Source organism: Rhinoderma darwinii, chromosome 5 (assembly GCF_050947455.1).
Source record: "Rhinoderma darwinii isolate aRhiDar2 chromosome 5, aRhiDar2.hap1, whole genome shotgun sequence".
Classification (NCBI taxonomy): domain Eukaryota; kingdom Metazoa; phylum Chordata; class Amphibia; order Anura; family Rhinodermatidae; genus Rhinoderma; species Rhinoderma darwinii.
In genome coordinates, this window is record NC_134691.1 from 267,038,601 (window position 1) to 267,058,391 (window position 19,791).

Genomic DNA, 19,791 nt, shown 5'->3' on the forward strand with positions numbered 1-19,791 from the left:
ATCATTTTGGGGTACATATTCATTGATTAACTTTTATTAACTTTTTTTGGAGGGGGGGGGGGGGAGCCAGAAATTTCGCCACTCTTTCTTGCGTCCTAAATATAAATCTTTATTCAGCGTGTTGTTACGATTGCAACGATACCAAATTTGTATAGATGTTGTATGTTTTACTACTTTTACACAGTAAAAACACTTTTCTTTCAAAATTATTTGTTTTTGTGTCTCCATATTTGAAGAGCCATAACTTTTTACATTTTTCCACCGATGCGACTTGTAGTTTTTATTGGTACCATTTTGGAGTAGATGCGACTTTTTATCACATTTTTTTTTAAAGACAGGATTCAGAAAAAAAACCACAATTTTTCCATTGTTTTTTATGGCGTTCACTGTGCGGGTTAAATAATGTAATAGCTTTATAGTCAGGTTTCGTTATGGACGCGGCGATACCAAATATGTGTAACTGTTTTACTTTTTGTTTTTTTTTAATAGTAAAGCATTTTGTAAGAGGAAAAAGTGGGTTTTTCATTCTTTTTCCACATTTTTTTTATTAACTTTATTAAACTTTTTTTTTTGTACTTGTCCTACTATGGGACTTTAATATGCGATTATCCGATCGTATTTATAATACACTGCAATACTTTTGTATTGCAGTATTACTGCCTGTCCGTTTAAAATGGACAGGCATCTGCTAAGCCATGCCTCTGGCATGACCTAGCAGGCATTTACTATAGGCAGACCTGGGGGCCTTTATTAGGCCCCCGACTGCCTTCGGAGACACAGACACTCAGCGATCTTATCGCCGGGTGTCAGTGGGATGAGAAGGAGCTCCCTCTCTCCAAAACCACTCAGATGCGGAGCTCGCTATTGAGCGCCACATCTGAGGGGTTAAACGGGTGAGAGCGATACTGATATCGATCTCACACATTCGAGCAGGGATGCCCCCAGCCCTCAGCTACCTCTGGTAGCTGAGAGCAGGGAGATTTAACGGCTCCCTGCTCTGTTTATTTATTTTGATGCAGCGCCGTGAAAAGGCGTATACAACAGAATAAAGACCATTAGTGGCCACCGTGAAAAGGCGTATTGGCGGTCACTAACGGGTTAATATAACAGAGAACTGGTTCTAAACGTTTACATTTTAAAATAGAAGTGCATGGAAAGCAAAACAAAATATAAATAAAAGATCTTACCATCTTCACAAGCATTCTCAACAAGAAAACGGCTTTCATCAGATTTTTTGCCCGTTCTGGAACATTGCAGAAGCCACGCCATAGTTACTGCAGGCAGATTCCACTTCTTAGCGGCCTCATATTTAGAGCCCTCAGGTTCGCGCAGGACAAGGTGCGTACTTGCAAACATCCCCTTTTTAGGATTTGCCTTTCTTACAAAAAATTCTTGAACTCTGCAACATTCAAAGTATCACTTTATAGAAACAATGATGAGGTGCATTTTACTTGAGCAGGCGCACTGCACTGCACATTTAAACATACTTTGCTAGTTACACGTACAAAACAATAAAGGACTGAATCAGCCGTGGCGACTTACAATTAATTTAACGTAAAAAAAAAATTCTGAAACAAAAGCAGTGGTACAAAGCTTTTTTTCTGAAAGGAACCCAAAAGAAAACAGATATATGGACTCTACAGGGTGGGCCATTTATATGGCTACACCTAAATAAAATGGGAATGGTTTGTGATATTAACTTCCTGCTTGTGGCACATTAGTATATGGGAGGGGGGAAACTTTTCAAGCTGGGTGTTGACCATGGCGGCCATTTTGAAGTCGGCCATTTTGTATCCAACTTTAGTTTTTTCAATGGGAAGAGGGTCATGTGACACATCAAACTTATCAAGAATTTCACAAGAAAAACAATGGTGTGCTTGGTTTTAACGTTACTTTATTCTTTCATGAGTTATTTACAAGTTTCTGACCACTTATAAAATGTGTTCAAAGTGCTGCCCATTGTGTTGGATTGTCAATGTAACCTTCTTCTCCCACTCTTCACACACTGATAGCAACACCGCAGAAGAAATGCTAGCACAGGCTTCCAGTATCCGTAGTTTCAGTTGCTGCACATCTCGTATCTTCACAGCATAGACAATTGCCTTCAGATAACCCCAAAGATAAAAGTCTAAGGGGGTCAGATCGGGAGACCTAGGGGGCCATTCAACTGGCCCACGACGACCAATCCACTTTCCAGGAAACTGTTCATCTAGGAATGCTCGGACCTGACACCCATAATGACATAAATAACTCATGAAAGAATAAAGTAACATTAAAACCAAGCACACCATTGTTTTTCTTGTGAAATTCTCGATAAGTTTGATTTGTCACATGACCCTCTTCCCATTCAAAAAACTAAAGTTGGATACAAAATCGCCGACTTCAAAATGGCCGCCATGGTCAACACCCAGCTTGAAAAGTTTCCCCCCTCCCATATACTAATGTGCCACAAACAGGAAGTTAATATCAGCAACCATTCCCGTTTTATTTCGGTGTATCCATATAAATGGCCCACCCTGTAGTATCTTCCAATAATAATGTAAAGTGAGTGACATATAATCAGTTATGGAAGAACATTTATATTGCCAGAAGTTGCAACATTCCCGCATTGCTGTCTTATAAATGTAATTATTCTTTCATTCTAAAAAAAAATTGTGCTTAAAAAGCCACATAAAAAGGTTCCTTTGTGCGCTTATAGCAAGCTTTAGAAAAAGCATTTTACAACCATCATTCAGAGCTAATGACATTAAAAGCTACGTAAACCTTTGAAAGGGAGTTTTATTTTTTTTTATAAAAATGTCAGTCTGTGTTTGGTACAACTTTCAAATTAGTTTATTAAAAATTATTTGTACTTTTTGAGATACAGCTGCTCTGTATCCTGTATAGAGAGCAGCTGTATCGTTCGCTAAGCCCTGAATCCGTCAGGTCCACGGGAATGACTGGCTCCGTGTCAGCGGGTCCTATCACATCGAAGTTATTAACTTAAATGTGATGGATAACAGGTGGTCAGACACGCAGGACCCGCTTTCATTGAACCCGTCAGTCCCACGGACCTGACGGGTACAGGATTCAGCTGCTCTGTATACAGGATAAGAGCAGCTGTATCTCAAAAAGTAAACAATTATTTTTTATAAAAAATAATTTGAAAGTTGCACCAAACACAGACTGACAATTATATATACATTATATATATATATATATATATATATATATATATATATAAATAAAAATATTTCAAAAGGTTTACATAGCCTTAAAGAGGCTCTGTCACCAGATTTTGCAACCCCTATCTGCTATTGCAGCAGATAGGCGCTGCAATGTAGATTACAGTAACGTTTTTATTTAAAAAAAACGAGCAGTTTTGGCCAAGTTATGACCATTTTTGTAGTTATGCAAATGAGGCTTGCAAAAGTCCAAGTGGGTGTGTTTAAAAGTAAAAGTCCAAGTGGGTGTGTATTATGTGCGTACATCGGGGCGTTTTTAATACTTTCACTAGCTGGGCGCTCTGATGAGAAGTAACATCCTCTTCTCTTCAGAACGCCCAGCTTGTGACAGTGCAGATCTGTGACGTCACTCACAGGTCCTGCATCGTGACGGCCACATCGGCACCAGAGGCTACAGCTGATTCTGCAGCAGCATCAGCGTTTGCAGGTAAGTCGATCTTACCTGCAAACGCTGATGCTGCTGCAGAATCAACTGTAGCCTCTGCTGCCGATGTGGCCGTCACGATGCAGGACCTGTGAGTGACGTCACAGATCTGCACTGTCACAAGCTGGGCGTTCTGAAGAGAAGAGGATGTTACTTCTCTTCACAGCGCCCAGCTAGTAAAAGTATTAAAAACGCCCCGATGTACGCACCTAATACACGCCCACTTGGACTTTTACTTTTAAACACACCCACTTGGACTTTTGCAAGCCTCATTTGCATAATTACAAAAATGGTCATAACTTGGCCAAAAATGCTCGTTTTTTAAAAATAAAAACGTTACTGTAATCTACATTGCAGCGCCTATCTGCTGCAATAGCAGATAGGGGTTGCAAAATCTGGTGACAGAGCCTCTTTAAAGACAACAGACTATACAATGCAATGTCATAAGGGTAAGCATTTCATTAAAGGAACAGTAAATAATATTGTACACTACCGTTCAAAAGTTTAGGGTCACTTAGAAATTTCCTTATTTTTGAAAGAAAAGCAGTTTTTTTCAATGAAGATAACATTAATAATCAGAAATACACTCTATACATTGTTAATGTGCTAAATGACTATTCTAGCTGCAAACGTCTGGTTTTTAATGCAATATCTACATAGGTGTATAGAAGCCCATTTCCAGCAACCATCACTCCAGTGTTCTAATGGTACATTGTGTTTGCTAACTGTGTTAGAAGGCTAATGGATGATTAGAAAACACTTGAAAACCCTTGTGTAATTATGTTAGCACCGCTGTAAACAGTTTTGCTGTTTAGAGGAGCTATAAAACGGACCTTCCTTTGAGCTAGTTGAGAATCTGGCGCATTACATTTGTGGGTTCGATTAAACTCTCCAAATGGCTAGTAAAAGAGAGCTTTCATGTGAAACTCGACAGTCTATTCTTGTTCTTAGAAATGAAGGCTACTCCATGCGAGAAATTGCCAAGAAACTGAAGATTTCCTACAACGGTGTGTACTACTCCCTTCAGAGGACAGCACAAACAGGCTCTAACCAGAGTAGAAAGAGAAGTGGGAGGCCCCGCTGCACAACTGAGCAACAAGACAAGTACATTAGAGTCTCTAGTTTGAGAAATAGACGCCTCACAGGTCCTCAACTGGCAGCTTCATTAAATAGTACCCGCAAAACGCCAGTGTCAATGTCTACAGTGAAGAGGCGACTCCGAGATGAAGGCCTTCAGGGCAGAGTGGCAAAAAAAAAAGCCATATCGGAGACTGGCTAATAAAAGGAAAATATTAATATGGGCAAAAGCACACAGACATTGGACAGAGGAAGATTGGAAAAAAGTGTTATGGACAGACGAATCGAAGTTTGAGGTGTTTGGACTTTTGAACGGTAGTGTATGTAACATCGTGGATTACTACCTGTTGCTCTACAGCTCCAACTTTAAGGGTCAATGCACATGATTCGTATTACGTGCGGTTTTGCCGTGCGTATTTGCGTGTGGCAAAATCGCAGTGTAATACAGTACCAGAATAGTCAAATAGATTCCAGGAAATCTCATGTACACGCTGCAGTATTTTTCTGCACGTAAATTGACCTGCGGTGCGGTTTTTAAAACCTGCAGCATGTCAATTGATCTTGCATTTCCGCTTGCGAAGTGTAACTGCATGGTGCTGATGAAAATTGCACACCAAAATCCGCAGCATGAAAACGTGCAGAAAAACACATGAAAAAGTAAAAAACGAACCAAAAAACGCATGATTAGGTGCGGTGTTTACCTGCATATTGCTGCAGTTTTGGTGCATATTTTCTGCAGCAAAATACGCAACGTGTGCATGAAGCCTAAGCATGCTGTGAAGACATGCAGGAGTTGCAGTATTGCAACAGCTGGAGAGCATTTGGATTACCCCACAGAGCCAACAGATTTAGAAAGCGCCATCTCTAATCAGAATATATAGCTCACATTGAACAGAGTAATTTGCAGCCTCCTGGAAACTAAAACCATTTTACCACATAAGTTAGGTATGTCAGAAAATAAAAAACCAAAAATGGTACACATACTTGGCTCCAAGAAGGCCTGCAAGATAAACTAATGATTCCCTCTCAGCGCCCATAAACTGGCTCACAGAAAGCACACAGTCTTTCAGCGGTGTGCTGCCTTCCACATACGCAACGGGTGTTAAGAGAGAATTTGAATTCGGGTCCAGGAGCTTTTCTTGTTCGATGCACATTCCCTAAAAAGGAAAAAACAAAAAAGGTCAACTCTGCGGAAGAAAGGACCATGAATAAGTCAATGTTTTATACGGATTTGTGATTGCCGCATACTTATAAAGTACATAATTATAAACCAGTTCAAAACATAATGACAAAATAATGACAAAAATCTACAGAATATGTCAAATGTCAGATAGATGCGGGTCCCACCTCTGGGACACTCACCTGTCTCTAGAACGGGCCCCCCCCTAAACCCTGTCGTACGTCTCTGTGCTCCGGCTGACTCGTGTGATTTCCGACCATAAATTACAGAAACAGCGTAGCTCACTGAGCTACGTTGTTTGCGTAAGTTCCAGAGAACTGAATGGTAGTTACGGAAACAGCATAGCTCGCATGCTATGCTGCTTCCGTAACTGCCGTTTGCTACTATGGGAGTTACGCTGTAACGCAGCGAGCTTCGCGGTTTCTATAATTCATGGTCGGAAATCACACGAGTCAGCCACAACACAGCAGTAGGACGGAGTTTAGGGGGCCCTGATCTAGGGATAGGTGCGAGTCCCAGAGTTGGGACCTGCATCTATCTGACATTTATGACATATCCTGTGGATGTGTCATAAAGGTCTCTGATGGGAAAACCCCTTTAAAAGGGGTTTGCCCATCAGGGACATTTAGGGGTATATCCACAGGATATGCCATAAATGTCAGATAGATGTGGGTCCCACCTCTGGGACCGGCACCTATCTCTAGAACGACACCCCGATATCCTTGATCTACCTTTCACGGTTCCCACTGCCACTTGTGACTTCCGACCATGTAATCAGTAAACAGCGGAGCTACATGGTTTCTGTAAATTGCCATTCAGTTTTTTCTGATTACATGGTCGGAAATTATAAGTTGCAGTGAGAAAAAGGTAGAACCGGGTTTAGAGGGCCCCGTTCTAGATAGGTGCGTGTCCCAGAGGTATGCCATAAATGTCCCTGATGAGAAAATCATACACATTGTGTTCACCCCAGACACATCTTTAAAAGGGGTTTTCCGTGTTATTAAAATTGATGGATTATCCTTAGGATATTAGAATGGTGGGGGTCCGACTGTCGCAGATCAGCTTTTGAAGTGAATAGGACAGTGGTGCAATACTTTGCACGGCGGCTACAAATGTAACGGAGAAGTGAACCATGTAAACAATGAAGAAGCTGAACGAGCACCGCGGCCCCTTCAAACAGCTGATCAGCGGGGGTAACAACAGTCGAACCCTCCACTGATCTAATATTGATGGCCTATCCTAATAGTTACAGTCGGCAGACAAACCCTGTGCAGTCTGATCCTGAAGTTATTTTCCCTACTGTCTGTCCCTTTCTTGCTAACCTACATTCCGCAGAATATTTTTAATCAAGACGATTTGCAAAGTAGTTTTTTTTTAAATGTATTGGAGCCATAGAATGGTGTTAAAAGGTGTACATATCCTTTAAGCCCTTGCAGCACCATGACTGAAGGTCATGGAGTGGGGGGAATAGTATGAAATGGGTCATGGACTCATCCAGCTCCATACACTGCAGGTGTCAGCTGTATATTACTGCTGACACCTCAAACTAATGGCAAAGGTCGGTCTTAACTCCGATCTCGGTCTTTCAACGACTAAGGGTACGGACACACGGAGCGGCCCTGACACGGCCGCAACGCGGCCAAAAACCGCCCTGGCACTATGTAGAAGCGGATGTCAAATACCTCGTTAAGGGGTATTCCGGTTACATGACCATGCGCACTGCCGCTCCATTCATTCTCTAAGGGAGCGCCGGAGATAGAGTGCAGTATTCGGCTTTTTCCGGCGCTGCCATAGAGAATGAATAGGGGGTAACTTGTAGTAATTTGCAAAATCGTGCGGCCATAAAGGGTTTATTAATTCAGGGCCGCACGATTTTGCAGATAAAAGGATGGTTTACCCGCGTTAACATGCGGCCACTAACAGGCTGTTTCACAGCCGCACCGAACATGGTGCCAGCACGGTAGTTAGCTGCGTTGCGACCGTGTCAGGGCCGCTCCGTGTGGCCCTACCCTTAGATGTCACGGTCAATAGCGACTGCTGCATCAGAGCCAAAACAAAGAGCGGGGAGTTCCCTCTGTCACTCCACGACACTATCGCAGGATACTGATGGTTGTCAAGGCAGCCTGGGGGGGGGGGGGGGAAGACTAATGAAGGCCCCAAGAATTGCCATCCACGTGGTCCTATTGTGCTCCAGAGGCAGGGCTTAGTAGGAGCTGGTAAATCGCACAATAAGTAAGCATTCACGTGAATTGTACCAGCGATCTGACAATCGTTGGTTCAAGTCCTCAGGGTAAACAAAAAAGTTAAATTAAATTTTAAAGTAAAAGTAAAGTAAAAAAAACCTTTTCCCATAAAGTAATGTAAAATAAATAAATAAACCTAATTGGTATCACTGCATCAATAAAAGTCTGAACTGTACTAATATAATGTTATTTATTTATATTAATGGACTGGACCAGAAAAGGCTATTTCGGCGAGTACTCATTATCAAAAGCCGCAGCCCAGGAAGAACCAGCTGCCGTAGTGGAATTGGCTGTAATACAGAAAAGGGGTTCCTTCCCCTTGACTCGGTAGCCCTCACAAATGGTCAGCCAAATACATTTCAAACATCAAACTTGGACGCCAGTGGTCTGTTGAAAAGTACGGACAGCACAGACACCTGCCCCTTAAGAGAACTCTGTGCAATACACCAATTCAACCCTACCTGGAGGAACGACAGAATCCTGGACATAGAAAAATCCAAGGTGATGGTATGTGCGAGCCATTGAAGGCTTCCTAGCCTTCAGCATTGTGTGGACCACCCGCTCTGACAAGCCCTGTATCTTCAACAGCCATTTCATCAAATGTAGTGAATGTAAATTCGGGTCGAAGAAAGGTCCCTAAGAAAGCAGAATGGGCCGGAGGGGCAATGGCCAGGGAACGTCGGCCAGAACAGCCACCACCTCGGAGCACCAACAAAGAGGCCGCCAGTCCGGAGCCACGAGGATAGCAGGAACCTCAGATGCTTCTGCATGATGTGCGATTGCCATTTTCCGGTTATGAATAGGGGAACCTTGCTTTTGGACCTGGATGCCAGCAAGTCTATGTCCAGCATACCCCACAGGGAGAAAATCTAGCCAAAACACCTCGGGATGAAGAGACCTTCCCCTATGTCGACCCATTCATGACCAAATTGTCGACCACTAGGACTTGATCTGCAGAGAGAGCAGGAACATGGTGTTCCGCCCACTCAAGAGTGCTGGCGGCCTCCGGCATTGCTGTTGACCTTCGCATTCCTTCTTGGTAATTGGGTTTGACAATGTCACGGCCGTAGCCTATCTGGATCTGGACAGGGCTGCCGGACAGACGAGTCATCCAGAAACAGAGGAATATCGCCCTCAATTGCAAGAGGTTAATGGGAAGACAATATTCCTGGTGGGACCACAGGCCCTGCACCTTAAATTTCCAGAAGGCACCTCCCCAACCACAGAGACTTGCATCCATGTATAGAACCAGCCAGTGAAGCAGCGGCCTTGAGGGACAGCTGGGGAGGAGAGCCACCAGTTGAGTGACTGTTGTAGGGGCAGAGGAAGTTGGATTCGATTGGTCCAAGGAAGCGGGAGAGCATGAAACTAGGCAAACAGAATGGCCCTGATGGGAGCCATCATGGTGCCCAGACTCTTCATGCAAAAGAAGAGGTAGGGGCTTCCCTAGGCAAAGTGCGGAATCCCGGTTGGAGAATGAACAACTTCTCTGGAAGAAGTATCACCTGAGTCGGTTGGGTGTCAAACGCCATACCCGGGAAGGTAATCTTCCGATAAGGAGTCAGGCAAGACATGGAGTGGGTGACAATTCAATTGAATCGAGCCAAGGTAACTAGAGTGATCTGTAGACTGGCGAGGTTGTCCTCTCGGGACTGAGACTTGATTAAGATGTCGTCATACTGAACCTGACCCTGGAACAAAGAAGCGCCATTATCACCGATGGGCCCAATGGAAGTGCCACCAATAATGGTGAGGGAGAACAGCAAAGCGCAGGAAATGCTGGTGGGATGGGCACTTGTAGGTACAAGTTCTTGATGTCCACTGGAGAGAGAAAATTTCCTTGAACCATAGATGATGAGTGTAAGGACTCTATGCGGCAGTGATGAACCTTGACATAGGCATTTGAACATTGGGAGGTCCAGGATGGGGCAAACTGATCTGTCCTTTTTGGCGATGACAAAAGAGATTGGAGTAAAATCCCTGATCATGAGGAACAGGGATAATCACTACTTGACTCAAGAGTGAGTCTATTGCCTGAAAAAAGTCAATCCTGAACAGACAGCTTCCTGCACCCAGGCGTCCGACATGTGGGAGAGCCAGATATCTTTGAAAAGTATTCAGTCTCTTATGGATCAATCTCTTGGTAGCTTGCGCCCTACCCGGTTTTCAAAATGAGAACAAATCTTTGAAAAGTAGCCCACCAAATACTCGAGTGGGGGAATACTGTCAGACTGAATTGGTCTGAGCCGCTCCAGGTTTAGAGACCTGAGGACAAGGGCACCAAGAGGGTTGGGGCTTGAAGGAGGGCTTTTTCTTGGAGTCCTGGTGGGACGGTTGCCTGGATGCCCGTGGGCAAAAGAATCTTCGAAAGGGACGAAAAATAAGTCCTGAACGCTTGGAGAAGACTGTCGACAGTAGATGACAGTTTAGGGGACTGTTAGTCGTCCAGTTCAGAGTTCGAATTTGAAATTTCTCCTTCAGACAAAAACCTCCCTATAAAAGGGAAAGGGGCAGCAGATTAGGTTCCGCTAGGTATACGATTCCCAGCTGCAATTTACAATTATTCAGGGCCTGTTTAGAAACAAAAAAGATGCCTAAGGGCTTAACTTAGGAAAGAGAATACCCTTTACAGAGTGTGGTGCGACCCTTGAACCAACAGCAGCCCATGCCAGCTGCCATGTGGTGGCTGTGCACCAATTGCAGTAGGGAACAATTGGCGGGAACCCATGCCCCCCGAGACGCAAGGAAGAGAGGCGCCAGAAAATGGCGGCCAGCTCATAGCGAAAAAACAAATGGTGGCCAGGAGATGGCGATACGTGAGATAGTAACTGTGTCACAGTCCTGAGTCCTGTTCTGGCGCCACAGTAAAATGCGTCAGGGATTGTCTGTCTCTTACGGACACCAAGCTAAGACTGAATAAGCTCAATGTCTGTAGGAGGGGGATATCCTGTAGAAGGGGCCAACACTTTTTTTATTATTAATGTCACGCCTCCTAGTGGTAACAGATTATACCCATGGTCTGTGTTCCCTAATGAGAATAAACAATTTATTTTTTTAAATAATTTTTTCTTTGTAAAAGTAGTAAAACAAAAAAACACTATATAAATCTGATATCGCCGTGATGGAATTGACCCGCAGAATAAATTTGACATGTCGTTTTTACCACACGGTCCTAAAAGAAGAAAAAAACAAGAAACAATGGAGGAATTACCTTTTTTTTTTTTTTAATTCCTCCAAATAAAGATTTTTTTTTGCCTTTTCGAGTACATTATATAGTGTCTGTAAAAACTTTTACTCACCTCGCAAACAAACAAGTCTTCATACACATATGTTTAAGAAGAAATAAAAGAAGTTATGGCCGTTAGAAGGCGAAGAGGAAAAAAACGGCCTGGTCCTTAACCCCCTCCCACAAAGTCACGTACAGTTACATAATGGGCGATCAGGGTGGTCCCCGCTGATTAACCACTTAGTAGCCATCATCGACGTCCCGCTACATGATCGCGGGGCGCAATGGTTGCTATGCTTAACAATGGCCTCCGGCTATGAAACCTACGGAAGCCTAATGGGTCCTGACAAAGGCAAGACCCACTATACTTGCTGTCAACGAGTAGCTGACAGATCTAATACAATGCACTACGCAAGTAGTGCAGTGTATTAGAATAGCCACTAGGGCCTTCTGCCTTCAAGTCCCCTAGTGGGACAAAATAAAAAAGTTTAAAAAAAGTTGTATAAAAATAGAAAAAAAAAAAAGTTTGAAAGTAAAAATCTCTCTTTTTTCCTTATCAGTCCTTTATTATTAAAAAAAATACATAAACTATACATAATTGGTATCGCCGCGGCCGTAACTACAAACGTATTTAGTTATTTATCCCGCGCGGTGAACGTCAAAAGAAAATAATAACCCAAAACAGAATAAATTTTTTGGTCACTTCACCTCCCAGAAAAATGGAATAAAAAGAGATTAAAAAAAAAATAAAAATCGCATGTACCCAAAAACGGTAGTGATCGAAACTACAGTTCGTTACGCAAAAAAACAAGTCCTCACACAGCTTTGACGGAAAAATAAAAATGTTGTGGCTCTTAGAATACGGCAACACAAAAAGTAATAGATTTTTTATAAAAACTGTTTTATTGTGCAAACGCCATGAAACATAAAAAAACTATAAACAAATGGTATCGCCGTAATCGTATCGCCACGCAGAATAAAGTGGATATGTCATTTATATCGCACAGTAAGCGCAGTAAAAAAAAAAAAAAAAAAAAAAAAAAAAAAAAAAAAGGGAATAAAAAACAATAGTAGAATTTATATGTTTTTAGTCACCACGCCTCTTAAAAAAATAGAATAAAAACTGATCAAAAAGTCGCATGCACCCCATAAAAACTACAATGAATTCCTCAAGGGGTCTAGTTTCCAAAATGGGGTCAATTTTAAGGAGTTTCTCCTGTACTGGTACCTCATAAGCTCTGCAAATGCGACATGGCGTCCAGAAACCAATCCAGCAAAATCTACATGCCAAATAGCACTCCTGCCATTCTGAGCCCTGCGGTTTGTCCAACCAGCAGTTTATGACCACATATGGGGTATTGCCGTAATCTGGAGAAATTGCTTTTCAATTGTTGAGGTGCTTTTTCTCCTTTATTCCTTGTAAGGGTATGTGCACACGTAAACTGCATTTACGTCTGAAATTACGGAGCTGTTTTCAGGAGAAAACAGCCCCGTAATTTCAGACGTAATTGCTCGTACTCGCATTTTGCAAGGCGTCTTTGAAAGCCGTAATTTAGAGCTGTTCTTCATTGAATTCAATGAAAAACGGCTCAAATTACGTCCAAAGAAGTGTCCTGCACTTCTTTGACGAGGCAGTCATTTTACGCATCGTCGTTTGACAGCTGTCAAACGACGAAGCGTAAATTACAGGACGTCGGCACAGTACGTCGGCAAACCCATTCAAATGAATGGGCAGATGTTTGCCGACGTATTGGAGCCATATTTTCAGGCGTAAATCGAGGCATAATACGCCTCGTTTACGCCTGAAAATAGGTCGTGTGAACCCAGCCTAAAAATTTTAAATTTGTACCTTTTCTCGGAAAAATTAGATTTTCAATTGCATAGCCTAATTCCACAAAATGCAGCAAAAAACCTGTGGGATCTAAATGCCCACTATACCCCTCGATACATTCCTTGAGGGGTGTAGTTTGCCAAATAGGGTCAATTTTGTGGGGTTTCCACTGTTTTGGCACCACAAGACCTCTTCAAACCTGACGTGGTGCCTAATAAAAACTAGGACTCAAAATCCTCTAGTGCTCCTCTGCTTCTAAGGCCGGTGCTTCAGTCCATTACCACACTAGGGCCACATGTGGGATATTTCTAAAAAAAACTGCAGAATCTGGACAATAAATATTGAGTTGCGTTTCCCTGGTAAAACCTTCTGTTTTAGAAAAAAAAAATGGAGCATAAAGGATTTTTTGACAAAAAAAATAATAAATTTCTCCTCCACTTTGCTTTAAATTCCTGTGAAACGCCTAAAGGGTTTAAGAAACTTTCTAAATGCTGTTTTGAATAGTGGTCTAGCTTTTAAAATGGGGAGTTTTATGGGGGTTTCTAATATAGAAGGCGCTCAAAGCCACTTCAGAACTGAACTGGTACCTAAACAAAAAGGCTTTTGAAATTTTCTTGAAAATATGAGAAATTGCTGCTTATGTTCTAAGCCTTGTAACATCCTAGAAAAATAGAAGAATGTTCAAAAAAATGATGCCAACATATAGTAGACATATGGGAGATGTGAACTAGCAATTATTTTGTGTGGTATTACTATCTGTCTTACAAGCAGATAAATTTAAACTCAGAAAAATTATATATTTTTTCCAAATTTTCTCTATTTTTCAAAAATAAACACTGAATATAAATCGACCAAATTTTACCACTAACATAAAGTCCAATATGTCACGAGAAAACCATCTCAGAATCGCTTGGATAAGTAGAAGCATTCCATAGTTATTACCGCATAAAGTGACACATAGCAGATTTGAAAAATTAGCTCTGAGCCTTAAAGAGGCTCTGTCACCAGATTTTGCAACCCCTATCTGCTATTGCAGCAGATCGGCGCTGCAATGTAGATTACAGTAACGTTTTTATTTTTAAAAAACGAGCATTTTTGGCCAAGTTATGACCATTTTCGTATTTATGCAAATGAGGTTTGCAAAAGTACAACTGGGCGTGTTGAAAAGTAAAAGTACAACTGGGCGTGTATTATGTGCGTACATCGGGGCGTGTTTACTACTTTTACTAGCTGGGCGTTGTGTATAGAAGTATCATCCACTTCCCTTCACAACGCCCAGCTTCTGGCAGTGCAGACACAGCCGTGTTCTCCAGAGATCACGCTGTGACGTCACTCACAGGTCCTGCATCGTGTCGGCACCAGAGGCTACAGATGATTCTGCAGCAGCATCGGCGTTTGCAGGTAAGTCCATGTAGCTACTTACCTGCAAATGCTGATGCTGCTGCAGAATCAACTGTAGCCTCTGCTGCCGACACGATGCAGGACCTGTGAGTGACGTCACAGATCTGCACTGCCAGAAGCTGGGCGTTGTGAAGAGAAGTGGATGATACTTCTCATCAGAACGGCCAGCTAGTAAAAGTAGTAAACACGCCCCGATGTATGCACATAATACACGCCCACTTGTACTTTTACTTTTCAACACGCCCAGTTGTACTTTTGCAAGCCTCATTTGCATAAATACGAAAATGGTCATAACTTGGCCAAAAATGCTCGTTTTTTAAAAATAAAAACGTTACTGTAATCTACATTGCAGCGCCTATCTGCTGCAATAGCAGATAGGAGTTGCAAAATCTGGTGACAGAGCCTCTTTAAGGCCCAAACTAGGCTGCGTCCTTAAGGGGCTAAGAAAATTAGCAATCACCTTAGTGTTTTGTGACTAGTGTGGTCATTGAACTCCTCTGCACTTTCTTTTTTTATAATTACAGTATAATTGCGGTATGGTAGGAATACATTATCCCATGTGTAAATAAATAGTATTAATATAAAAAGGAAGTTGATCATATACTCCACAGTAAAAAAAATATTTTTTAAATCAACGTTTGAAAATGTGAAACAAACACACAACCCCCCCCCACCCCCACCAAAAAAAAACACCTTTCTTGCTTACCAGCCATGCATTAGTCACAACTTCTTCAACTGTAGCCTCCACCTCAGAGCCTAGTAAAGGCACCACAGCATAATCTGCAATGATTCTCTTCTGCGCAGATAATACTTTCCCAGCATTCTTTTTTATCAGATCTGTGATGCAAGCTTCATCTTCCTCAACAAAGCCCAACACCAAAAATCTTTTCTTACTGAACAGGCCGCCTTCAATGATTGTAGAAGTTTCCCCAAAATTACTCTGGCTATTGTAAGAGGGCATGTCACCTTGGGATAAAGTATTCTGGTTTAAAGTCTCATGGTTCTTTGGATCAACTGAAAAAAAAAAAAGGGGGGGGGGGGACGCACAAATAATGGTATTATTATATTTCTGCCAAATAAAATGTCCTTTTGCTGGAAAATGTTAGAAGGCACTCCTAGAAAACCTTACTTAGGGTGGAATCATTTTCTGTGTACTGAGATAGCAGGTCTTCATCAGTTTGATGATTTCGAGTCTGGTTGTCTGTTTTTAGTGGGACTTTGCCGCTTGTCTTCCGAATAGAGGAATTGAGAACAGGTTGAGCTGGTGCTTGGATTTCGGCAGGCTTATAAGAGTAGTGAAAGTAGGTCTCCTCGGGCTGCAGGACCCCCTTTAAAAAACTGTCCAGTAACCACTTTATTGTCAGAACATAAGGCCTAAAACGAAGAACAAATAAAAACATAACTAAAACAGTATAATAACTACTGCTGAGTAATGTTCGGTTATTTCACAACAGCAAAACCAGTTTGTAACATGAGGACACATCACAAGCCAACTGCCTTTTAGATACGCTCGATCAGTGTGCAACATTGCTCTTTGTACACCCAGATGGTTTTAGTCACAAAAAAAAAAGTATATATTCTCATGTGTGTGGGGAAGGGTCTATAAAAATCATATTTGCTGCATGCTTTATTTTACTGTAATGACATATACAATAGTGCGTTCTTGGTTTAAGAAATGTCCCATGCTTCACAAATGTAAAAACTGCATTTCTGCATCCCGACGGTACACAAACAAAAAAGAAATCAGTGCGCCATCATTTCACAGGAGAGCCTGAACTGCAGGACTCCAGTGTACACCTGAACTTCCAGTCAGAGGAGCAGAATGAGAAAAGGGAAAGGTGAGTAATAATGGCAGCGCTATGTCAGTCACTGTTCTGTTTTAATCAACTTAAAGAGGCTCTGGCACCAGTTTAAGGCCTCATGCACACGAACGTAAAAACACCTGTAATTACGGGCCCATAGACTTCTATTGGCCACGGGTACCTTCCCATATGCTTACAGGAAGGTGCCCGTGCCGTTGAAAAATATAGAACATGTCCTATTTCAGGCCGTAATAACGGCACGGGCAGGCCCATAGAAGTCTATGGGGCTCCCGTAATTACGGGTGGCTACGTGTGTGTGCACTCGTAATTACGGGAGCGTTGCTAGGCGACGTCAGGGGATAGTCACTGTCCAGGGTGCTGAAAGAGTTAACTGATCGGCAGTAACTCTCAGCACCCGGGACAGTGACTACCGCTGGAGTTAATAGTATTAAAAGTTAACTTACCCAGAACTCTTCTTCTTCTTCCTCCAGTCCGGCCTCCCGGGATGTCGTTTCATCCCATGTGACCACTGCAGCCAATCACTGGCTGCAGCGGTCACATGGACTGCCGCGTCATCCATGGAGGTCGAGAGGGACGCGTCACCAAGACAACGGCCGGGTAAGTATGAATTTCTTTTACTTTTACTGCGGAAAGGGCTGTCCCTTCTCTCTATACTGCACTGATAGAGAGAAGGGGCTGCCGATTAGTGCAGTGCAATTTTGCAGCGAAAACGTGCCCGTTAATACGGGTGGAATACTGGTGACACCGGACCCGTATTTACGGGCACGGGTCCGTAAATACTGGTGCAGTAAGGGTCAAATACGTGTGACCAAGGACCTGTATTTACGGGAGGACAAAAATAAGTTCGTGTGCATGAGGCCTAATACTTCTCTATCTCCTAACTAATCTAATAAACGCTTTGTTGTAGGTAACTACTGTTTTGTTTTTTAAAACGTTTATTATTGACAAAGTTCATTTTTACATTTATGCAAATTTTTTCTAAATGCCTAACTGGGCGTTTTTTTTCTTAGTTTCACCAAGTGGGCGTTGTAAAGAAAAGTGTATGACGCTGACCAATCAGCGTCATACACTTCTCTTCATTCATGCCCAGCTTTATCCACAACACAGAGTGATCTTGCCTCCAGCTGTGCCAGAACGGTTATCCTCCCCAGTTAGGCATTTAGGAAAAATTTGCATAAATTCAAAAATGATCAGAACTTTGGCAATAATAAAACGTTATTTAAAAAACAAACAAAAAAAACAACAAAACAGTAGTTACCTACAACAAAGAGTTTATTAGAACAGGCAGGTGATAGAGAAGTATTAAACTGGTGACAGAGCCTTCAAAGGAGTATTCTGGGAAAAACTGAAACACTGTGTAATGTGCCTTCTGGTGAGCCTGAGGATGTTGGTGAATGACACAGGAATATTACATTTGGTGTTCTTTGAATCCCTGTGTCATGCATTCGCTATAACATAGTTTATCTGTTTTACCCTATGTGCTCCTTCACGTTTTATTGCAGCCCCTGGAAGTAGTACTATCTGGAAAGTGGCCCATGCTAGAGAAATTAATGATATGCCAGATCATTTTTCAAACACATTGACTTATAACGGGGTCCGTCAGGGTTTCCAATACTTTGAACGGCTATTCTTGTCGTGGAAAAATACAGGAGTCCCTGATGGAAACATAAAAATACTAGAAGCCTTAGAATTGTAAGACGTCCAAAACATTTCTCTCCAGACCTGTGATCGGTTTTGTTTAAAAATTGCTTCAGTTCCTCATCATTTTCTCCAGCGATAACATGGGTTACATCACCGGTGAGCTGATTAAACCGTATGCCTCCTCCATTGTTAATGAGCCTCCTCAGCTTATCTAGTTTTCTTCCTCCAAAACCACACACAAATATCTGTGGATGAACATACATGGATTAAAAACGAGAGTAAAAAAGAAAACAGTTCGAAACGATACGCACAATTTTTTTCACATAGCCGTACGAGGGCTTGTTTTTTGCAGGCCAAATTCTATTTTTGGGGTATATATAATGTTTAGAATATCTTTTAGGCTCTTTTTTCCCCAGGGGGGGGGGGGGATCATGCAAGAACCAGCAACTCTGCCATTGATTCTTTGGTTTTCGTTTTTATAGCATTCAACGTGCGATATGACAGGTAAGCTTTATTCTGCTAATCAGTACGATTACGGCGATACCAAACTTATATAGTTTTTTCCATGTTTTACTGCTTTCTTGCACAATAAAAAGCTGCGAAAGAAACTAAACCTCTGAGAACGTTGTAAAAGCTGTTGACATGGGGGCCGGTTCTGAGGCAGGGGGGAAGTCTTGCTATCAATGGCCTCAGAGATAAGCTCATCCAAAAGTCTACCAAAAAGTCTGCCCCCGGTAAAGGGAAGATGAGCGAGAGCCCTTTTTATACACAGGTACCGCCGCCCAGAATTTTAGCCAAACAGAGCGGCCTATCACCACAGTATTAGCCGTCGCTCTAGCAGCGACACAGGCGGCCTCCAGGGAAGCCGCGGGTAGAAATTTTGAGGCATGAATGAGCTGATCAATATAGTCCTCCTGCTGAACTCCCTCTGTACTGCCCTGGTGATGATGTTTTGCTTGGACGGAGCAAACTTTACTGAAACAGGAGGCGGCAAATGCTGAGCGCAGGGCAGAACCTGATGGCACAAAAGCAGTTTTGGTCAGGGAATACAACCTCTTGTCAAGAAAATCACTAATAGACGCTGCATAGAACAGTGAATGAGTAGTGCTCTTGGACAAGGTAATAAAACTTTAAAAAGAAGCAGGTCGGGTCTGCCTCCTACTAATACTAGACTTAACCCCTTCCCGAAATATGACATACAGATATGTCATAGCCGGGTAAGGGGAAGTATGGAGCAGGCTAACGGGCTGACCCTGCTCCATACAAAGCGGGTGTCAGCTGTATGTTACAGCCGACACTTCACTGTAACGAGCGGGATCGCGCTCGAGGGCGATCTACCCGTTTAACCCATTAAATGCCACGGTCAAATCATTAGAAAGAGGGGGGCAACCGTCTCTAACAGGCCATCGTCCCCCCCCCCTGTGATGCGATTGCGGGGTGCCAATGGTTGTTATGGCAGCTTGGGGGCCTAATGAAGGCCCCCGGGTGTGCCATCTCTTGCAGGGCTTAATAGAAGCCTGTCAGAAAGACGATATACTGCAATACAGTTGGATCACTGGTTCAAGACCCCTACGAGGACTAATAAAAAAAGTAAAAAATGTACAAAAAAAACAACAATATATATTGAAAGTTTAAAAAAAACAAAAAAAAAAACAAAAAAACATTTCCCATTTTCTCCCTAAATCATTGTAAAAAAATAAACATAATTGCTATAGCCATGT

The 19,791-nt window shown here is 42.4% G+C and overlaps 1 protein-coding gene across 1 annotated transcript in view; it reads right to left on the bottom strand.

Annotated features, from left to right (window-relative positions):
• Positions 1-19,791, bottom strand: part of TOPBP1 (DNA topoisomerase II binding protein 1) — an 80,372-nt gene that overhangs the window by 43,891 nt on the left and 16,690 nt on the right. The window contains exons 9-13 of the mRNA XM_075827117.1: positions 18,152-18,315; positions 15,736-15,980; positions 15,313-15,620; positions 5,710-5,882; positions 1,188-1,399 (exon numbers count right to left, since the gene is read on the bottom strand). Coding sequence (XP_075683232.1) covers positions 1,188-1,399; positions 5,710-5,882; positions 15,313-15,620; positions 15,736-15,980; positions 18,152-18,315 — 1,102 coding nt within the window. The remainder of the gene's footprint in view (positions 1-1,187; positions 1,400-5,709; positions 5,883-15,312; positions 15,621-15,735; positions 15,981-18,151; positions 18,316-19,791) is intronic.